The sequence below is a fragment of the Polyodon spathula genome, chromosome 13, assembly GCF_017654505.1.
Source record: "Polyodon spathula isolate WHYD16114869_AA chromosome 13, ASM1765450v1, whole genome shotgun sequence".
NCBI classification, from domain to species: Eukaryota; Metazoa; Chordata; class Actinopteri; order Acipenseriformes; family Polyodontidae; genus Polyodon; species Polyodon spathula.
The window spans coordinates 8,008,945-8,028,453 of record NC_054546.1 but is presented as its reverse complement, the minus strand read 5'-3'; the positions used below and the strand labels follow the sequence as shown (position 1 = coordinate 8,028,453).

At 48.1% G+C, this 19,509-nt stretch overlaps 1 protein-coding gene across 1 annotated transcript; it reads left to right on the top strand.

Moving 5' to 3' along the window:
* The first annotated feature begins 2,753 nt into the window (after positions 1–2,753).
* On the top strand, positions 2,754–19,258 carry LOC121325687 (zinc finger SWIM domain-containing protein 8-like). The gene is given in 27 exon segments (XM_041268544.1): positions 2,754–4,324; positions 6,163–6,316; positions 6,463–6,557; positions 6,897–7,069; positions 7,568–7,675; positions 7,798–7,879; positions 8,176–8,296; positions 8,423–8,624; positions 8,927–9,102; positions 9,379–10,540; positions 10,705–10,836; positions 11,214–11,393; positions 11,724–11,907; positions 12,389–12,487; positions 12,709–12,833; positions 13,426–13,702; positions 14,234–14,386; positions 14,584–14,806; positions 15,087–15,376; positions 15,547–15,770; positions 16,046–16,282; positions 16,285–16,536; positions 16,775–16,958; positions 17,146–17,280; positions 17,613–17,732; positions 17,990–18,168; positions 18,451–19,258. Coding segments are annotated over 27 exon segments (5,649 nt in total). The 5' UTR covers positions 2,754–4,146; the 3' UTR covers positions 18,655–19,258.
* Positions 19,259–19,509: the final 251 nt, after the last annotated feature.

Here is a 19,509-nt window from a genome sequence, read left to right as displayed (position 1 = left end):
TATAGTGTATAATCTTCATTAGCAAAAGTGTTTCTAATATAAGTATTGGAACAAGTGGGATCTATAAGAAGTTTAAATCTACTCTTTAATTCAGGAAATAGTTATTATTACTATAAGCATAGTGACCACATTCCTGGAGGAATAGTACTTACGGCATAACAAAAATATTTGAAATTATTCAAAACAGCTTCATATGATAGAACATTTCCATTATCATCAAATAAATCTGAGATAAACAAAATATTGTTTTTCTTCCATAACTGAATAAAATTATCCAGGGAATAATTGCATGCTAACAGAAATTTTAGACCTCCCAGTTTATGGTAAATTAAGTTTGTAATTAAAAACCAAACAAAGTTATCACGGAGCAAGCATTGTTGGAACCATTTACTTTTAAAGGTATTATTGAGATGATTCAAGTATAGAGTAAATCATTTTAAATCACCAATTTGGGGATTAGAAATAATAAGTTTTTTTTTTTATTTCATGGGGTTTGTTCTTCCAAATACATTTTAATAATACATCATTAATATTTGTAATTTCTTTTACATTAATTTTAGATACATACAATGGGAATGCAGGGGGATACCATTCTAGAGATGCCTTCAACTTTAGATAATAAAGATCTACCAAAAAATAGATAAATCTCTCTGTAACCAGAGATTAAAAATGTATTTATTTATTTTTTTTTTTTTTTGTATCTTAGGACATTTTTTTCTCTTTCAATGCTATTCTTAGAAATAAAAATTCCAATATATGTAACAGTTTTTAACTGAAATGTTTTCTACACTTGTGACAAGTGAATCTTGAATAAATAAAACCTAATTTAGCTAAATGTAAGCCTAACCCAGAGGCATAAGAAAAAAGATTATTTTGATCAATGGCTTTCTATACCTGATCCATGTTACTTAAAAATAAAATAGTATCATCTGCTAATTGAGTCATTTTAATTTCTCTTGAATATATGTTTATACCAGTAATGTCTTTGCTATTTTAATACAGTTTGATAATAATTCTGCTACAAGTAAAAACAAGCAAGGTGATATGGGGCATCCTTGTCTAATGCCTCTTTCCAGCAGAAAGCTTGGTGAGGTACCAGAGACTAAAAAAAACAGAGCTATTTATTCCTTTCTGTAAAGTATGTATTACATTAGTAAAGTGGTTCCCAAATCCAAAAAGTTCAGAAATAATAACAGGGCATTTTTATCAACTTTATCCTTAGAATCCAATAAATCTAAATTGAATCGAATGTTGTTAATGTGGCAGTTTTTCATTAATGACACGATTTAAAACTTATTTTAACCTGTTGGCATAGAAAAGGGCAAGAATTTTATAATCTACGTTTAAAAGTGTTATGGGTCGCCAGTTATCTAACAATAATTGAATCACATATTTCCCCTCTATTGCTACTTTCCTTTAACATAAACAATAGTGGAGACCTAAGATCCTCCCAAGTGTGTCTGTATACCTCAGTTGTGATACCGTCAGGACCAAGAGATTTATCTATGGCAAACTTAGAACTGTAGTTACATTCGGTTCTTTCAAAGATAAATCTCTGTCACAAGAATCAATCATTTCTCTATCAAGCTTGGGAATTTACTTGGGAATCAATTATGTAAAAAAAAAAAAAAAAAGCTCAATCTCGTTATTCTTGAAATTAGAATTATATAAATTACGGTAAAATGTTTCTACATATTGTGCAATATCGATTTGATTATTGGTTGCTTTACCATTAATATTTAAAGAGATAAATGCGTCTTTAAAGTGCAAAAAAAAAAAAAAAAAAAAACTAGAATTGTTCTTACCATTTTCCAACCATTTACCACGTGAACGAACGAAGGTGCCGTTAGTTAGTTCAATAAAATAATTATCAAGTGCTAAATTTCGGTTTTGCCATTCTAAAGATTCATCATCAGACTATAGACCTTTACTGATCAAAGAGGATAATTTATTTTAAAGAAACAATACTTATTTTTTCCTGTTGTTTAATTTGACTAAATTCCACAGCCATTTTTTTCTGAATTGAAATTTAAAAAGCTCCCATCTACTAATGTCTGATTTATTAAAATCGTCATATAGTGTATTAATGATCAAGATTTTCTAAAGCCTGTCATTCAAACTGCCGTCCCCTAAACCGGTGACGTCATCTTCCACATGCGTGCGCGTATCGGGTTACCTCATAGCAACAGCGATTAGAGGGAGTTCGGGTCGTGAGGGATTTAAAAAAAAAAAGATTTAAAAAGAAAAATAGAAACCGAGAGCAATCTCGGTGAATATATCCGAAGTGTAAAAGACGTTCCCGTTGTATAAAGAGGCCCGGGTGTTATCACACTGCACAGTTACTACAAAATCTGAGTTTGAATGAGTGTGAGGCGGAAGTTGGGATCAGCTGATCGTGGAGAGCCATCTTCGTTAGCGGAGAAAGAGCTGGGGGGCGACCGGGAAGAAACGGCAGAAGACGGGGGGGGGTTGTCCTGGGAATATACAGGAGACCGAGACACCCGCAGCCTTTTTTTTTTTTTAGCAAGTAGACAGGGCTTTTGAACACGGCGTCCGGAGGGCCAGTGAAACCGGCAACCGGGGCCGCCGAGTGAGCTCCCAGCGACCGTCTGAGGCTTTAAACAGCACCGGAGTAGCTGTTTTGTTTTGTTTTAGAAAGAAAGAAAAAAAGAAAGAAAGAAATAGACTGTGGACGGCCGGATGCCACCCCCCCCCCCCCAAAAAAAAAAAAACAACAACATATGAAATACAATGTGTTAGTATTGTTTTGATAGTACAAATATAAATCAGCGTTTGTACTCATTTCAGATTATTATTATTATTATTATTATTATTATTATTATTAACAAGCGTACAGTAAGAGCGCCTCGGACTAGAAGAAGAGACTGAGACGGTGTTTTCCTGTGCCGTGTTGCATAACAATACTACCGGCATCGGTGTGTGTCTGTGTGTGTTTTGTTTTTAATACAAAACAGCGAAAGAGAACCGAAATATGTAAAAGTGACCCTAACCATTTCTTCGGACAACACACAGAATAATAAGCGGTTTGGCGGATTAGAGGATGCTGGTGGTTTATGTGTCGGGTTTGGCAGTGTGTTTCACCCTGAGGATTTACTGAAAACGGGAGCGCATTTTCAGGGATAAAACCCAATACAAGCGCGGAACTGCTTAACAACAACACTGCAGAATAAAACGAGAGAACTTTTCAACTGAACGACCGAGTCGGACTCGGTACCAGTAAGATAGGCTACAGGCAGCGGTCATTGTGGGTGTCTCTGAAGGCTGACGTAGTTTCTAGATAGGGTTTACAGATTGTATCTATTTTTCTAAAATTTATAACGAGTTTGAAAGAGATGTGAAATTATTAGTTTGGTATAACGCTAAACTTTTTTTTTTTTGTAATGAAACTAAACAATTATACTAAACTGAAACCTCTTGCTGTATGTGACGAGCACACCCACAGCCCCCCGCTCTAGTGTTACTCGTCACGTCTGTTTTTTTTTTTTTTTTTTGTATAAAAAGAAAATCATTTAGCGCGGTGTATTTGTTTTCTTCCAGAGTGACAGTCGCTAAGACACAAGTTTAAATAATACTACGTTTTCTTTTCACAGTTCGTGTTAAACGAAAATATATATTTTCTGTTTCTGCATATTCGTAATATATCTTTTTTTAATATATAGTTTGAGTATTCAATTGCACAGCGATTATTTGTTTCAGAAGTAAGTCAGTATATGTAAATATAGTATTAGCAACTTGTGGGGAATAAAGATCGCGTTTAATTAATTCACCGCTAACGGTGTTATTGCCACTGCTGGCAGTCTTTTTTTTGTTTAGTTGAGTACATGTCAAAGTGTTGGAAGTGTACAAAAAGCAATATATATGAATACAAACACGAACGAGAAGTGCTGCGATTGAAGTATGAAGCTGCACCGTTGATATAACTTTTATTTTTTCAGCTAAAGGAAGGAAATACATAGATCGGAATCAGTAGTACTGTTTTGCTGCGAGCGAGGAAAGCCTTTTGGTTGTTGTCTTGCCTTTCGTTTGCTCGACACCCTCCCCCACTTTTATTCTTCGGAAAGCCCAGCCTTGGTGTGTGCAGCGCCGTTGGCGTGTCACCCGCTCTCGGTGAGCCCCGCAGCTGTGATGGAGCTCATGTTCGCGGAGTGGGAGGACGGGGAAAGGTTTTCCTTCGAAGACTCGGACCGGTTCGAGGAGGACTCGCTGTGCTCCTTCATCTCCGAGGCGGAGAGCCTGTGTCAAAACTGGCGAGGATGGAGAAAACAGTCGGCAGGACCCAACTCTCCCACTGTCAAAATAAAAGGTAAAAAACAAACTGTATTAGTGTATCAGTAGCTCTGCCTGCTTTTGTTATTTGTTCAATGAATGACAGGCTCGACCCACTAGACCACACCGCCTCCCTCCCAGTCTCTCGGCTCTAATCAGTAGACCACACTGTCTCCCTCACTCCCAGTCTCTTCTCCGCTCTAACCACTGGAACATGCTGTCTCTCTCCCAGTCCCTCGGCTCTAACCACTAGACCACAGTACCTCCCTCCTTCCCAGTCTCCCAGCTCTAAACACTAGACCTCACTACCTCCCGTGTCAGTGTCTTATCGTGCAGTGGCCTTGGTAGTATTGTTAAAGTCAGATGTGTGCAGTGTAAGGTTATCAATTTAATATTTCCAATAAGCACATTCATGTTGCCATGCATCAAAAAACTGTAACAGCACTCGAATAGAGGGCTTCCCATAATAGCTTTTCTGAGTGGTTACAAACACTCCCAATATGGTAATGTTTAAACTTTTAGGAAATCAATTGGAATGGAATCCCCTCTACTTTGCCCCCAAGTCAGTATGTTCTCCACACAGCTCCCCTTACCCCATGCGATGCTCCCTGTGCAGTGAGGCCCCAGCTCTGCTTGTATCGGATTACAGGATGGAAATAAGACTGCATAGCATTTTTACCCATTGCGGGTTTTAGTATGAGCTTGATTAGCCCCAGTGTATAGGTAACAAGCTCAGGAGTATCTTATTGAACTCCTAGTAAAACCAGGAACGGATCACACTGCTGTGCAATGGGAGTCTTATTATTTCCATCCCTGGCTCATGTGTGTCGTGTTGCTCAGTTGTACTCACTACAGTTTGATGGAAAGTGTTTTTGCAAAGGGCATCGCAGCTGCTGCCAGCAGCATTACTGAGTGATTCATAGAAATCCACACTGATTCTGTGAATTTCATTTGAGCCTCCAGCCTGCTCCAAAGACAGGGAAGAACAAGCCAAAAGTGTGTGTGTCTTTGTTAGAGTCTCTGTGCTTGTATGTGTGTGTGTGTCTATGTAAGATTCTCTGGGGGGGTGTTTGTGTGTGTGTCTATATGTAAGATTCTTTGTGTGCGTGTGTTTGTGTGTGTGACACTCTATATGTAAGATTCTGTGTTTGTGTGTCTGGGTATTTCTGTGTGTGTGTGTGTGTGTCTTTGAGTGTGGTGGTTTTTCAAAAAACATGTAACATAAACAGTGTCTGTGACACCTTGACTATGTAAAATTTAAGACCCCACTGGGGTGGTTCTGGTGTGTGTGTGTGTGTGTGTGTATTTTGTGTGTGTGTGACTCTATGCAAGAGTCTGTGTGTTTGTGTCTCTGTATGTAAGATTGTGTGTGTGTCTGGGTGTTTCTCTGTGTGCGTGTGTCTCTCTCTCTCTTTGTGCGAGTGTATATAAGTCTCTTGTGCTTGTGGTTCTTTCCTCCCTGCAGTTTGTTTGTGTTTTGTCATTCTAATGATCAGTGTTCCTGGACTCTTCCTTCTGGGTTCTCAAAGTGACTGGAGTTAGGCCAGGGCCAAAGCAAACGCTCCTCAAACAGTATGCAGCGTCGCTCTGAACATGCCATTACAGATTTAGGATTTTTGCTCAGTGTCTCAGTGCTCATGTCCTCAGTATAACAGAAACAGAATTTGAAGACCAAAATATATATATATATATATATATATATATATATATATATATATATATATATATATATATAATGTCACTTGTTTGTTTCCTGGTTTATGTTACAGCTTATATACATCACTAATAACCTTGGCTTAATCCAAAGGAGGTCATGATTCACATTGTGTTCTCTCTCTCTCGGTATTAACTTCCTTTCTCTTCCTCCCCTCTCAGATGGTCAGGTGATCCCTCTGGTGGAGCTCTCTGCTAAGCAGGTTGCGTTCCACATCCCCTTCGAGGTGGTGGAGAAGGTGTACCCCCCAGTCCCAGAGCAGCTGCAGCTCAGGATAGCCTACTGGAGCTTCCCAGAGAACGAGGAGGACATCAGGTACAGATTAGAGACTGCACACTGAGATGTGCAAGCGCTCTGGGAGACATACACTCACACAGAGCTGAGGGTAGCCTTCTGTGTTTCTGTGAGCGTCTCTCTCTTCCAGTTCACACTAACCCCTCTCCTTCCCTTTCTCTCTGCAGGCTGTATTCGTGTCTCGCTAACGGCAGTGCGGATGAGTTCCAGCGGGGGGAGCAGCTGTACAGGATGAAAGCTGTGAAGGACCCGCTGCAGATTGGTAAGAGCCTCAGAGCACCCCACCCCTAGACACTCACACTGTGAAGGACTCGCTGCAGATGATTGTGTCCATGCACTCCACCAGTACACACACTCGCACTCACACCCTCACCCTCCTCTTGTGCCGAACTCCAGGGATCTGAACCATTCGTTTTTGAGCAGGATGGTGCACGCTTCACTCAATCAGGTGGCGGTTAAGTGGTGTCTTTGAAATGGAAACGCAGGCTTCACTCTGAGTGTGAGCAGTTTGTTTCCCGGCACAGTCGTGTACTGCACAATCTCTACACATGCTGTGAGTCCTAGTTGCTTTAACCCTGCCCCCCACCCCCTCTCCCCCCAGGTTTCCACCTCAGTGCCACGGTGGTCTCTCCCCAGGTGGTTCAGGCGAAGGGTGCGTACAACGTGGCTGTGATGTTTGACCGCTGCCGCGTTTCTTCCTGCAGCTGCACCTGTGGAGCCGGAGCCAAGTGGTGCGCCCATGTGGTAGCTCTGTGCCTCTTCAGGATTCACAACGTGAGTGTCATATACAATCTACTGTTCAATATGCACAGCGTGAGTACGATATACAGCTTATACAATCTGCACGTTGTGAGTGTGATGTGCATGTGCGTTTGTTTGTGTCTGTGGGTTCCTTGCTTCTGTCCAGATTTAGGCTGCCCTTTGGTGCTGGCACAGTGGGTGTGCAGTGTGGTTTTCACAGGGAGTAGTATCTGAGTGATGATCTTCTCTGAAGCGCTCTGGGGAAATCCCTGGGGCTGCTGCTACTGCATATTGTACTCAGCATTAACTCCCACTTCAACTCCCCCCTCAACACCATCTGCACAGAGACACACTGACTCTCCTCTAACCACAAGAGATGCGAATCGACGTGGGTACAAATTGAAGAACTTGTTCTAAATGTACATCTAAGCTTATATTTCTCTGTACATGCATACAGAAATACATCCATGCATATATATATATTTGTATCTTATTAATTGTTTGTTTTTTTTTCTCTCCTCTTTTCCCCAGGCCTCGGCAGTGTGTCTGCGCGCCCCGGTCTCTGAGTCTCTGTCCCGGCTGCAGAGAGACCAGCTCCAGAAGTTTGCTCAGTACCTCATCAGTGAGCTACCACAGCAGGTGAGAGTCTGAATTTCAGTTTCAAACCCCTGTATGCTTCCACAGCCTTTTTATATGAGATGGTAGCTGGCTGTCTTGCAGGACTAATCTTGCGCCCTGTCTGTCTCCTGTCTTGTTTTCAGATCCTGCCCACAGCCCAGCGTCTCTTGGACGAGCTGCTCTCCTCGCAGTCCACTGCCATCAACACTGTATGCGGAGCACCAGGTGAGAGGGGGGAGGGGGGGTGTTAGGGTTGAAGAAGGGAGAGGGATAGGGTTAGAACAACACAGCGTCTCCTGATGAGCTGTTTCTGTCAGTCCACTGCCATCAACACTGTGTGCTGAGCCCCAGGAATAGAGGGGTGAGGGATAGCTGAGCCCAGCATCTTCTAGCTGAGTCCAAGGAGGAAGCAAGAGCGAGAGGGAGGGACATGCAGCTCAGCTCCGATCATCTTTTGATTGAAGTTATGTTTACCAAGCTAAACCTGCCTGTCTGTCTGTCTCTTTTTTTTTTCCTCCCAGACCCCACAGCCGGCCCTTCGGCCTCTGATCAGAGCACCTGGTACCTTGACGAGTCGACCTTGAGCGACAACATCAAGAAGACTCTGCACAAGTTTTGCGGGCCCTCGCCGGTGGTGTTCAGGTGAGCTGGGAGAACTGGGTGTAGGGGGGTAGAGAGAATGGGGAAGAAGGGGAAATAGACCAATTGACTAAGATGGTGAATTTTGGTGTACCTCTCTCCTCTCATGCTCCCTCTCTCACTCTGCAGTGATGTGAATTCCATGTACCTCTCCTCCACTGAGCCCCCTGCTGCTGCAGAGTGGGCCTGCCTGCTGAGGCCCCTGAGGGGCCGCGAGCCAGAGGGAATCTGGAACCTGCTCTCCATCGTGAGGGAGATGTTCAAGAGGAGAGACAGCAACGCCGCGCCCCTGCTGGAGATACTGACCCAGCAGTGCCTCACCTACGAGCAGGTAACTAATACACCTGGATAGTGCCTCACATACAAGCAGGTACACAGACACACCTGAGCAGGTAAACCTGATGCACTCGTCTACAAGCAGGAACTCCAGATACACCTGAGGCGGTAACACAATTAGCTGAGCAGGTGAACCTGACACACTCGCCCGAGCAGTGCCTCACCTGAGCAGGTAAACCAGACACACACACACCAGGTAACTAATTCCCCTGAGCAGTGTCTCTCCATGTCTGTTTAGGCTGCACAGTCTAGGATTATAACCTTCTCTCTCTCTCTCTCTCTCTCTCTCTCTTGCAGATAATCGGTTGGTGGTACAGTGTGCGCACCTCCGCCTCTCACAGCAGTGCCGGCGGGCACACCGGGCGCAGTAACGGCCAGTCTGAGGTGGCGGCTCACGCCTGCGCCAGCATGTGTGACGAGATGGTGGTGCTCTGGAGACTGGCGGTGCTGGACCCCACCATGAGCCCACAGAGGTAACACTGCTCTCCCCCCAGCACCCCAATTGCTCCCCATTGGCAGATAATGTAGTTGAGTTATTGCTACTTGCCTGTTAGCAGAAACAGCAGTAGAGAATCGTACCAAACACTTGCAGTAGAATGTTAAATAAGCTAGAAATTGTATGTAGTGTAAAATAGTGCTTTTCATGTAACTCCCAGCAGTAACCATCTTTTTGTTTCTCATCCTACCTCCCTTTTTCCCGGCTCTTGTCCTTCCACAAATCCCTCTCTCATTCTTCTCTCTCTCCCCAGACGAGGGGAGCTGTGCGCTCAGCTCAAGCAGTGGCACCTCAAGGTGATTGAGATCGTGAAGCGGGGGCAGCACCGCAAGTCCTTGGATAAACTTTTCCAGGGCTTCAAGCCAGCGGTGGAGTCCTGCTTCTTCAGCTGGGAGAGCGCCTACCCCCTGCCCGGCATCACCTACTGCAGCGCGGACAAGAAGAGTCTGGCCTTCTGCTGGGCCAGGACAGTGCAGCAGCAGAGGGCAGGCAGGGCAGGGGCAGTGGGGCCCCTGGAGCCAGGAGCTGGCAGGGCAAACGGGCAGGAGGGCTCAGCAGAGCACAGGGGCAGTGGAGGCAACTCACAGCTGGAGGTGGCAGTGCGCCCCAAAGAGATGGGAAAGCACAAAGGGGTCCCCAGCGGGAGAGGGCTAATGCTGGGGGGCCGGCTAGGAGGAGGGGGAGGAGGGTTCTTGCTGGCTGTGGAGGACGGTGGTGGAATTAAGGGTGTATACAAGGCTGAGGTCACAGGGTCTGCTTCTTCGTCTTCTGCTCTGGGGGGCAAAGTGAAGCTGGTTCAAGCAGGTAAGGCAAGTGGAGCCGGGAGTGTCAAGCACGGGTCCAGCAAGCGCAGGACCAGCAGCGAGGACAGCTCTCTGGAGCCGGACCTGGCTGAGCTCAGCATGGACGACGGGTCAAGCCTGGCACTGGGGGCCGAAGCCAGCAACACCTTTGACCTGCCTCCCCCCCCAGCATCAACCGTCCCCTCCCTGCCCACCCTGCACAGAGACGCACAGCGCAAGTACGGCCCCGTGACAGGGAGCGCCACGGGATACTACCCCAGCAAGACCTCGCCCGCAGGCACAGAGAGCAGGGGAGGGGAGGTGGAGGTGGAGGTGGAGGTGGAGGTGGAGGTGGAGGTGGAGGCGGAGGTGGAGGCTGAGATTGAGGAGCTGGAAGTGGGGGAGGACCCTGCCCCTGAGCCTGACTCTTCCTGGGATGGAGAGAGGGAGAGTGGGGAGGCAGAGCTGCTCTCTGCCCAGGCCCTGCATCCTCCAAGGGAGGATGATTACCAGGCATACTACCCTAGCGCTGCCTCTGAGGAGGGAGGGGGGGGGCAGCACTGCGCTAATGGAGAGGAGGAACCAGACATCTTCTCTGGGATCAAACCACTGGAGCAGGAGGAGCGGATAGAGGTGAGAGAGCGCTCTCGCTCACACACACAGCAACGGCAGCCCTGGAGTGCTGGAGCTCACTCCAGGATTGTGGTTTCTGAATGTGAATCTTTTTTTCCCATTTGTTCTCTTTCTAGTCTTTATTTTGGAGTTTGGAGTTTTTAGTGAACCCTGTTTTTCCCCAGGTACTGTTTGCATGTGCAGAGGCCCTGTATGCTCATGGTTACAGTAACGAGGCATGCCACCTGGCTGTGGAGCTGGCTGAGGATCTTCTATCCAACCCTCCTGACCTGAAGGTGGAGCAACCCCAGACCAAGGTACTGTCAGAGCAGGGGTACAGAGACAGGGCACCCCAGACCAAGGTACTGTCAGAGCAGGGGTACAGAGACATGGCACCCCAGACCAAGGTACTGTCAGAGCAGGGGTACAGAGACAGGGCACCCCAGACCAAGGTACTGTCAGAGCAGGGGTACAGAGACTGGGCACCCCAGACCAAGGTACTGTCAGAGCAGGGGTACAGAGACAGGGCACCCCAGACCAAGGTACTGTCAGAGCAGGGGCACAGAGACAGGGCACCCCAGACCAAGGTATGCAGGGTCACGGCTGTTGTCAGAAAGTCAAATTTGGCTTTTAGCTTTCCGACTTAATTGCCATCCTTGTCGCTTGTTCTCCTTCCTGCCCCCTGTCTCTCCAGGGTAAAAAGAGCAAGGTGTCGACGAGCTGGCAGACCCTGGTTGCCACGGGCACGCTGTGCAAGACTGCCTTCCTTCTGATTGTGCTGAGCGAGCGCCCCGAGCTGCACAACCTGGCCTTCAACACTGGCATGTTCTCCCTGGAGCTGCAGAGACCCCCCGCCTCCACCAAGGCACTCGAGGTAACTAGGCAGGGAGGCACTGGCTTTACTGAGGCAATGGTGCAAATAGGCACTTGATGTAATGAATGGAACCAAGGTTCTCAAGGTAATGATGCCAAGGGCGTAACTTTGGTGCAGCGCAGGGATGGTTGCTGTAGCTGGGGCCAGAGGATTAGTATTCTAAAACCAATCCCCTGTTACTGAAAAAGTGAATTACACCTATGAAATGAGGCCCTACCTGCACTGTGTGTGTATCTCTTTCTTTTTTTCTTTCTGTCTCTCTGTCTTTGTCTCTCTGTCTGTGTGTTGGTAGTGTGTATCAGTGACCCTGTTGCCCCGCCTCCCCGTCAGGTGAAGCTGGCGTATCAGGAGTCGGAGGTGGTGGCTCTGCTGAAGAAGCTGCCTCTGGGCCTGGTAGAGATGAGTTCTATCCGGGAGCGAGCCGAGCAGCTCCGTGATGGGAACTTCTGCGACTACCGACCTGTCCTGCCTCTCATGCTGGCCAGCTTCATCTTCGACGTGCTCTGCACCCCGGGTCAGTACCAGCAGTATGGTATGGGTCAGAATTCTCCAATGTTTCCACATAGTCAGGGTCAGTCAGGGTATGCTAGATATATATTCAATGTGCTCTGCACGCACAAAGTGGATCAGTAACCGGTCAGTAGACTCTGTTACTCAGAATCTGCAGCACTGATACTCTAATCTCTACCAGGTCTTATTGGACGTGCTCTGAGGCAGGATCAGCAACAAGCACCTAGGCCAGGAGCACATCATCAGTGTCTCTCTATAGGAATCTGAAGCCACAGTGTAGAACCAGCTTGTGTTTTCAATGAACCCAGTGTTTGAACTGTCCCTGCTTCACCAGCTAAACTACCCCATGCGTTTGGAACTCATTTACAAAGTGCCTCCTGCCTTCTGATCTGAACTTGTGAGTCAGACTTCTGATCTTGTGAGTCAGACTTCTGATCTGAACTTGTGAGTTATCTCTAACTGTGTCCCCCCCGTTTCTTCCACAGTGGTCTCCCCCACCGGCTCTCGTCCCCCGAGCCGAAATCGGAACAACGAGATGCCAGGAGACGAGGAGCTGGGGTTCGAGGCAGCCGTCGCAGCGCTTGGTGAGAGAGTGAGAGTGTGTAAGTGTGTACAGTGTCTCATGGAGTGTGTGTGTGTGAGCATACAGTGTTTCTAGTGTGTGTGAGTATACAGTGTCTCAAGGTGTGTGTATGAGTATACAGCATCTCATGGAGTGTGAGTGGCATAGTGTCTTAAGGAGTGTGTGAGTGATTATCTCTCTCTCTCTCTCCCCCTCCTCTCTCTCGCTCTCCCCCTCTCTCAGGTATGAAGACGACAGTGAGCGAGGCGGAGCACCCCCTGCTGTGTGAGGGGACGCGTCGGGAGAAGGGGGATCTGGCCCTGGCGCTCATGATCACTTACAAGGACGACCAGGGCAAGCTCAAGAAGGTACGACACGCAGACAGGCAGCTAGACAGGGGTGCAGACAAACACAGAGATAGTTATGAGGCTGAATGGTCGAGGCTACCTATTGCCCTGTAATGCCATTAGACCAGCTGTTTATTCTCGATAAAATGTGGGACACAAATAGCACAGTCTTGTAGCAATGGCACGTTACAAGGGGGAACTTTATTATTATTTTTATTATTATTATTATTATAATTATTATTATTATTGTTGTTGTTATTAACAGTAGTGTGTTGTGCTGTTTTGTATATTTAAGAGATACAAGTTGTGTTCTTTTCTGCCTGTAGATTCCAGATTTGGTAACAATAATAACAATCAATCAATCTTTATTTTATATAGCGCCTTTCATAGTGGACCACCGTCACAAAGTGCTTTACAAGATGCAGTAACAAGAAAATCCATAATACTTTAAATACAGAGAAAAGCATAATACATGATATACAGTAAAAAAGAAAAAAAATACCTGTGTATCATTAAGAGATATAAGTTGTGTTCTCTTCTACCTGTAAAGCCTAGATTGGTTAATAATATAATTATTAAGAAGCAGTGCTGTATTGTTCTTTTGGTCTCGTAGATCCTTGACAAGCTGCTAGACCGGGAGAGCCAGACTCACAAGCCCCAGACTCTGAGCTCTTTCTACTCCAGCAAGCCGGCTGCCAGCAGCCAGCGCTCCCCCTCCAAGCACGCGGCACACACTGGGGGCTTGGCCAAGCACACGGGACAGGCTGTCGGAGGTGGGTCTGGAGCCGCGCAGGGCGTCGCCAGTGGGGGGGCAGCCAATCAGCAAGCAGGGCTGACCAGCATGGTGCAGGGGCCTACCGGAGAGAACTACAGCAGCAGAGAGCAGCAGGGTGAGAGAGGGGAAGGGGGGAGAATGAGTATTACAAGAGAAGATAAATACTGTTTGAGAACGATGTTGGAGCATCGCAAAAACTGGAGGTTACTTGCAAAGGGATTATGACAGAGACGCTCAGCACTGTTTGGCCACCAGAGGGCTGTTCACTAATGTTTAAGTAGAATTGAAAATGGTGCAGAATTATGAATACTGTATATTTTGGAAGTTCAGTGTGATTTTAGGCGTGGCCAAGTCTGGCACCGAAATTCAATTCCAGTCATGTATATTTTTGTTCTATTCATTCCGTGAATAGTTATACCTAAAGAACATGAGCTAATGACCACAATCACTGAAATGCAATAGAAACGACACAGATTCGTTAGGGACATTAGGGATCTGGGCTGGAATGGGATGTTGGTGCCAGATTTTCCCATCTCTCGAAAATCTCCAACACAGAAAAACAGGTTTATTTATACACACGAGACAGAGTGTGTAAGCAGAGGACAGTTAATGTCCTGTGTGTAATTGTTTGTTTGCCTCCCGCCAGATGGCGTGCCCCTGTCCTCCGTTGAGCTGCAGAGCGAGGCACCTCTCTTCAAGCCTGAGGGCCGGGTCCCCAGCCGATTGGCCCTTGGGACTCGAGGGGCATACAGTGGCCGCTGCTGGGGCTCCCCTGTTCGACAGAAGAAGAAGCACACAGGTAACGAGCACGCCAAAACACACACAGGTAATGAGCACCCCAAAACACACATCAATACAAATAAAGACTCACACAGTCGCACACAAATAACTTGCACCCCATAACAGACACGCACAGCACCCCAAGGATTTCTCATGTTTCACTTATAGTTTCTTCTAGCTTGGCTACAGATTCACTTTGACCCCCCCCCCCTTCAGGCATGGCTAGTATCGACAGCAGCGCCCCCGAAACCACCTCCGACAGCTCCCCCACTCTCAGCCGACGCCCCCTGCGAGGGGGTTGGGCAGCAGCCTCCTGGGGACGAGGCCAGGACAGTGACAGCATCAGCAGCTCCTCGTCCGATTCGCTGGGTTCCTCCTCTTCCAGCGGGTCACGCAGGGCAGGGGGTGGGGCCAGAGCCAAGAGCGCCGACAGCAGCAGGTGAGCGTGATGGAACAAGCAAACTGAAAACGGAGCAGGATCTTTCCAGTAGTGTAGTCGAGGATAAACGCAGATAAACTGAGTTTACCCACTTGATGAATAAAACGTTTTCTCACTTGTACTAAACAAAGGCTGGCTATATCAAGGGTTAAAGCCAAGGCATGATCCAATTTGTTGTGTAAAGTGACTCTCTCGTCACACTTATTAACTTAGTATTTGAGGGCCTGATTGGGACCAGTCCTTGGCTGGGATCCTAACGAAGGTCTGTCTGGTTTTGCAGGTACAAGGGGCGTCGGCCAGAGTGCCACGTTCCGCACGTCCCTAACCAGCCCTCGGAGGCTGCAGCGCACTTCTACTTTGAGCTGGCCAAGACGGTGTTGATCAAGGCCGGCGGCAACAGCTCCACCTCCATCTTCACACACCCCTCCGCCAGCGGGGGCCACCAGGGGCCACACCGCAACCTGCACCTGTGTGCCTTCGAGATCGGCCTGTACGCCCTGGGCCTGCACAACTTTGTCTCACCAAACTGGCTCTCCAGGACCTACTCCTCTCATGTCTCCTGGATCACTGGTGAGTAAGTCTGTGTTGACTGTCAGTCTGTATGTAACGCAGTCTCTCTCTGTTTCTGCTTCTCTCTGTGTGTGCAAGTCAGTCTGTCTGTGACTCTGTCTGTGTGTGTGTGTGTGCTTCTCTCTCTCTCATTTTCTCTCTGTCTCTCTTCCCTTCCCCCCCCCCCCCAGGCCAGGCGATGGAGATCGGCAGCGCTGCTCTCAATATCCTGGTGGAGTGCTGGGACGGCCACCTCACCCCCCCCGAGGTAGCCTCTCTAGCGGACCGGGCCTCGCGGGCACGTGACCTCAACATGGTGCGGGCCGCGGCGGAGCTGGCTCTGAGCTGCCTGCCTCACGCACACGCACTGAACCCCAACGAGATCCAAAGGGCACTGGTGCAGTGCAAGGAGCAGGTAGGGACTGGGAGGGGGGTGTAGGGGAGCGTGAGGGACTCAAGGTGTAGAGTATAGATCAGTGTGTCTGCCTGCCTTATGCACTTGCAGAGCAAGAAGCAGGTAAGGACTAGGCGAAGGGGGTGGAGGGTGGCTACTTACCTCTAAGATAAGATAGAGTTCCCTAGTTTACATTTAGGTATTACAAACAGCCGAGGTCTTTAAATAAAGCTCAAGATGATAATGTTGTATTAACCATGGCCTTTAACATTTTGTCTCTCCTCCCCCTCTCTCAGGACAACGTGATGCTGGAGAAGGCATGCATGGCGGTGGAGGAGGCTGCGAAGGGAGGAGGGGTGTACCCCGAGGTCCTTTTCGAAGTCGCTCACCAGTGGTACTGGCTGTATGAGCAGACCATGGTGGGCGGGGCGGGGGCCCAGCGTGAGGGTCAGGGGGGATGTGGGGCCAACGGTTGGGCCGGCCGTCCCCGGGCCGCTCTCGGCGAGACCTGGACCAGCGGAGCGCCTCTGGAGGGACCCCCGGGGCCACGGCGGTGACAGTGAGCACTGCGGCTGTGGTCCCTGTGATATCGGTGGGCTCCACGCTGTACCAGCAGCACGCCATCGCGGGGTCTGCCATGGGGCACCCCCACACACAGGGGCTGCACCCCTACACCACCATCCAGACACACCTGTCCTCCATCTGCACCCCACAGTATCTGGGGCACCCCCTGCAGCACGTCCCCCGGCCAGCTGTGTTCCCCGTGTCAGGGGGAGCGTACCCGCAGGTAAGGAGAGAGAGGGACTGTGTGTTTCTGTCTGTCTCTGTTGGTTGATAGCAGAATCACATGGAAGTGTGGAGTTTCTGTGTGTGTTGGTTGTGGGGGTCTTGTGTGTGTCTTTTATAGATGTAAACTCTATCACTGACTGTCTGCAAGTGTACACGCTGGTGTGGTTGCAGTGTGAGTAGCATGGCTGCCCCGATCACTATCTAACTGACTTCAGTGTGTTTGTGTCCCCTCCCAGGTAGTGCACCCGGCCTTCATGGGGGCCCAGTACCCCTTTTCCGTGGCGACGGGCCCCCACCCGCACCCCCCCATGGCAGCCACCACCGTCAGCTTCCCAGGTGTGCCCGTCCCGTCCATGACACAGATTGCTGTGCACCCCTACCACTCTGAAGCAGGACTGCCCCTCAGCACCACTGTGGCAGGTCAGTGCAGAGAATGCAAAACCTGGGCTGGATCTGCAACGGGAGTCCATTCTTGTTGTTTTTTTTGTTGTTATTATTATTATTATTATTATTATTATTATTCTGACAGGATTAATGTGAAACCTGGATTGGCTCTCGCACTGCAGTTGGGTTGTTATTAATATCTCCTGTGTTTGTTTGTCTCCAGTAGGTGGCATACACGCAGGCTCCTCTCTGCCTGGCCTTGCCCCCCAGCCGGCCCCCTTCCCCTCCGAGGAGGAGCAGCACAACCAGCCAGTCAGCCAGCAGGGCCTGCACTACCTGCACTCTGCCTACAGAGTTGGTCAGCACATAGACTCCGTGCTCCTCTTACTCGCTGCTTACTGCACGCTGTGTATTAGTGTCTGTGTGTTTGTATTACAGAGTGTCTGTGTGTGTGTTCAGTTTTGCTCACGCTGTGTGTTTGTTCAGTTTTGCTCATGCTGTGTGGTATTCAGTCTCGATCACGTGTGTGTGTGTGTGTGGTGTTCAGTTTTGATCGTTTCTGTGTGAGTTCATTTTCGATCATGTGTGTGTGTGTGTGTGGGTGGCGTTCAGTTTTGATCACGTGTGTCTGTGTCTGTGTGTATTGTTCAGGTTTAATCACACTGTGTGCATTGTCTCCTGTCCTCACAGGGATGCTGGCTCTGGAGATGCTGGGGCGCAGGGCTCACAATGATCACCCCAATAACTTCTCCCGCAGCCCCCCCTACACTGAAGATGTCAAGTGGCTGCTGGGGCTGGCCGCGCGCCTGGGTAAGGGACGAGAGAGAGAGAGAGAGAGGAGGTCATGATTACATAATTACAGACAGACATACTGCTTAGAGCTGAAGAATCACGAGCATGCATTAGCAGTAAAATCATATACGTTCAAAATTAGGAGACCTACATATTAGTGTACCTAATATTTACTGTCTGTCTGTCTGTTTGTCTGTCTGCAGTATGAGGATATATTCACTCTGTGTCTGTGTAGTATGGGAAAGTATTCACTCTCTCTGTCTCTGTCTTTGCAGGAGTGAACTATGTGTACCAGTTCTGTGTGGGGGCTGCGAAGGGTGTGCTCAGCCCTTTCGTGCTGCAGGAGATCATCATGGAGGCGCTGCAGCGGCTGAATCCCGCGCACATCCATGCACACCTGCGCATGCCTGCCTTCCACCAGCTTGTGCAGCGCTGCCAGCAGGCATATCTGCAGGTGAGGTGGTTATACATAACGACACACAACCAGACACATGCTATAAACACACACACACACACTATAGACATACACTGACACATGCTGTAGACACACACACTGACAAACGCTGTAGACACATACACACACTACACAGGAGCTATAGACACACAGGTGCAAGACTGCACACACTAACAGTCTATAGATAAGCACACAGGCATACCTGCAGATGAGAGGGGCTGTTCACCTCTCCATCCTTCTGTCATCTTTCCACTCACCCTCTGTCTCTCTCTCTGTCTCTAGTATATCCATCACCGGCTGATTCACCTGACCCTGGCGGACTACGATGACTTTGTGAATATCATCCGCAGCGCGCGCAGTGCGTTCTGCCTCACCCCCGTCGGCATGATGCAGTTCAACGACGTGCTGCAGAACCTCAAGAGGGGCAAGCAGACCAAAGAGCTGTGGCAGCGCATCTCCCTCGAGATGGCAACCTTCACCCCCTGAGCAGAGAGAGAGACCCAGAGACAACCGTACAAACATACTGAGACCCAGAGACTAATAACCAGGGAGCAGAGAGACAGAGACAATACTGAGACCCAGTGACAAGTATACACACACACTCGCACAGTGAGACCCAATGACAGCTATACACACTCGCACAGACAGAGGGCAACACATCTCCCCCTGAGCAGAGAGAGAAGGAGAGACCTAGACTGAGACCTGGTCCCACACATACCCTAGACACAGACACAGAGACCGACTGAAACACAGACGCACACCTGAGATGGCAACCTTGTGAGACACACTGCCTCCTAGAACTCTGTCTGTCTCGCTGTCACCCACACAAACACCCAGCCAGGATATTGCCTCACTCTCTCGCCCCAGTCTAGGGGCTTTAGACACACGAGTCTCTCACAAGGGCAGACCTCCTCTCATCTCCTGTTGGCTCCCTTAGTTTGTTTACATTTGTATTGTTTATTTAGCCTCAGATAGTAATGATGATGATATTAATGATGACAGCTGATCTATACTGCAACATTCCTCTGCCAGGGAGGCCTTTGTTTTGTCGTTTTGGTGTTACGTTTTTTGTGGGTTTTTTTTTTTGTTTGTTTTTTTGTGATAACTAAAATAAAAATAATAAAGTGTGTTTATAAAAATAATAAAATGTCTTGTCTGGAGAATTCTAACTGCCATGCACTGAACAGACTTACTTTCTAATTTCAGGCCAATCATGACAATGTGACCTTTCAACTCTTGTACAATATCACCTTGAACATAAAATCACATTTAAGTCTGCATTTTTTTTTATATTTGGGAGCAAGATATGTGAAAACAGAAATGCCGTGAGCAGGTTGATTG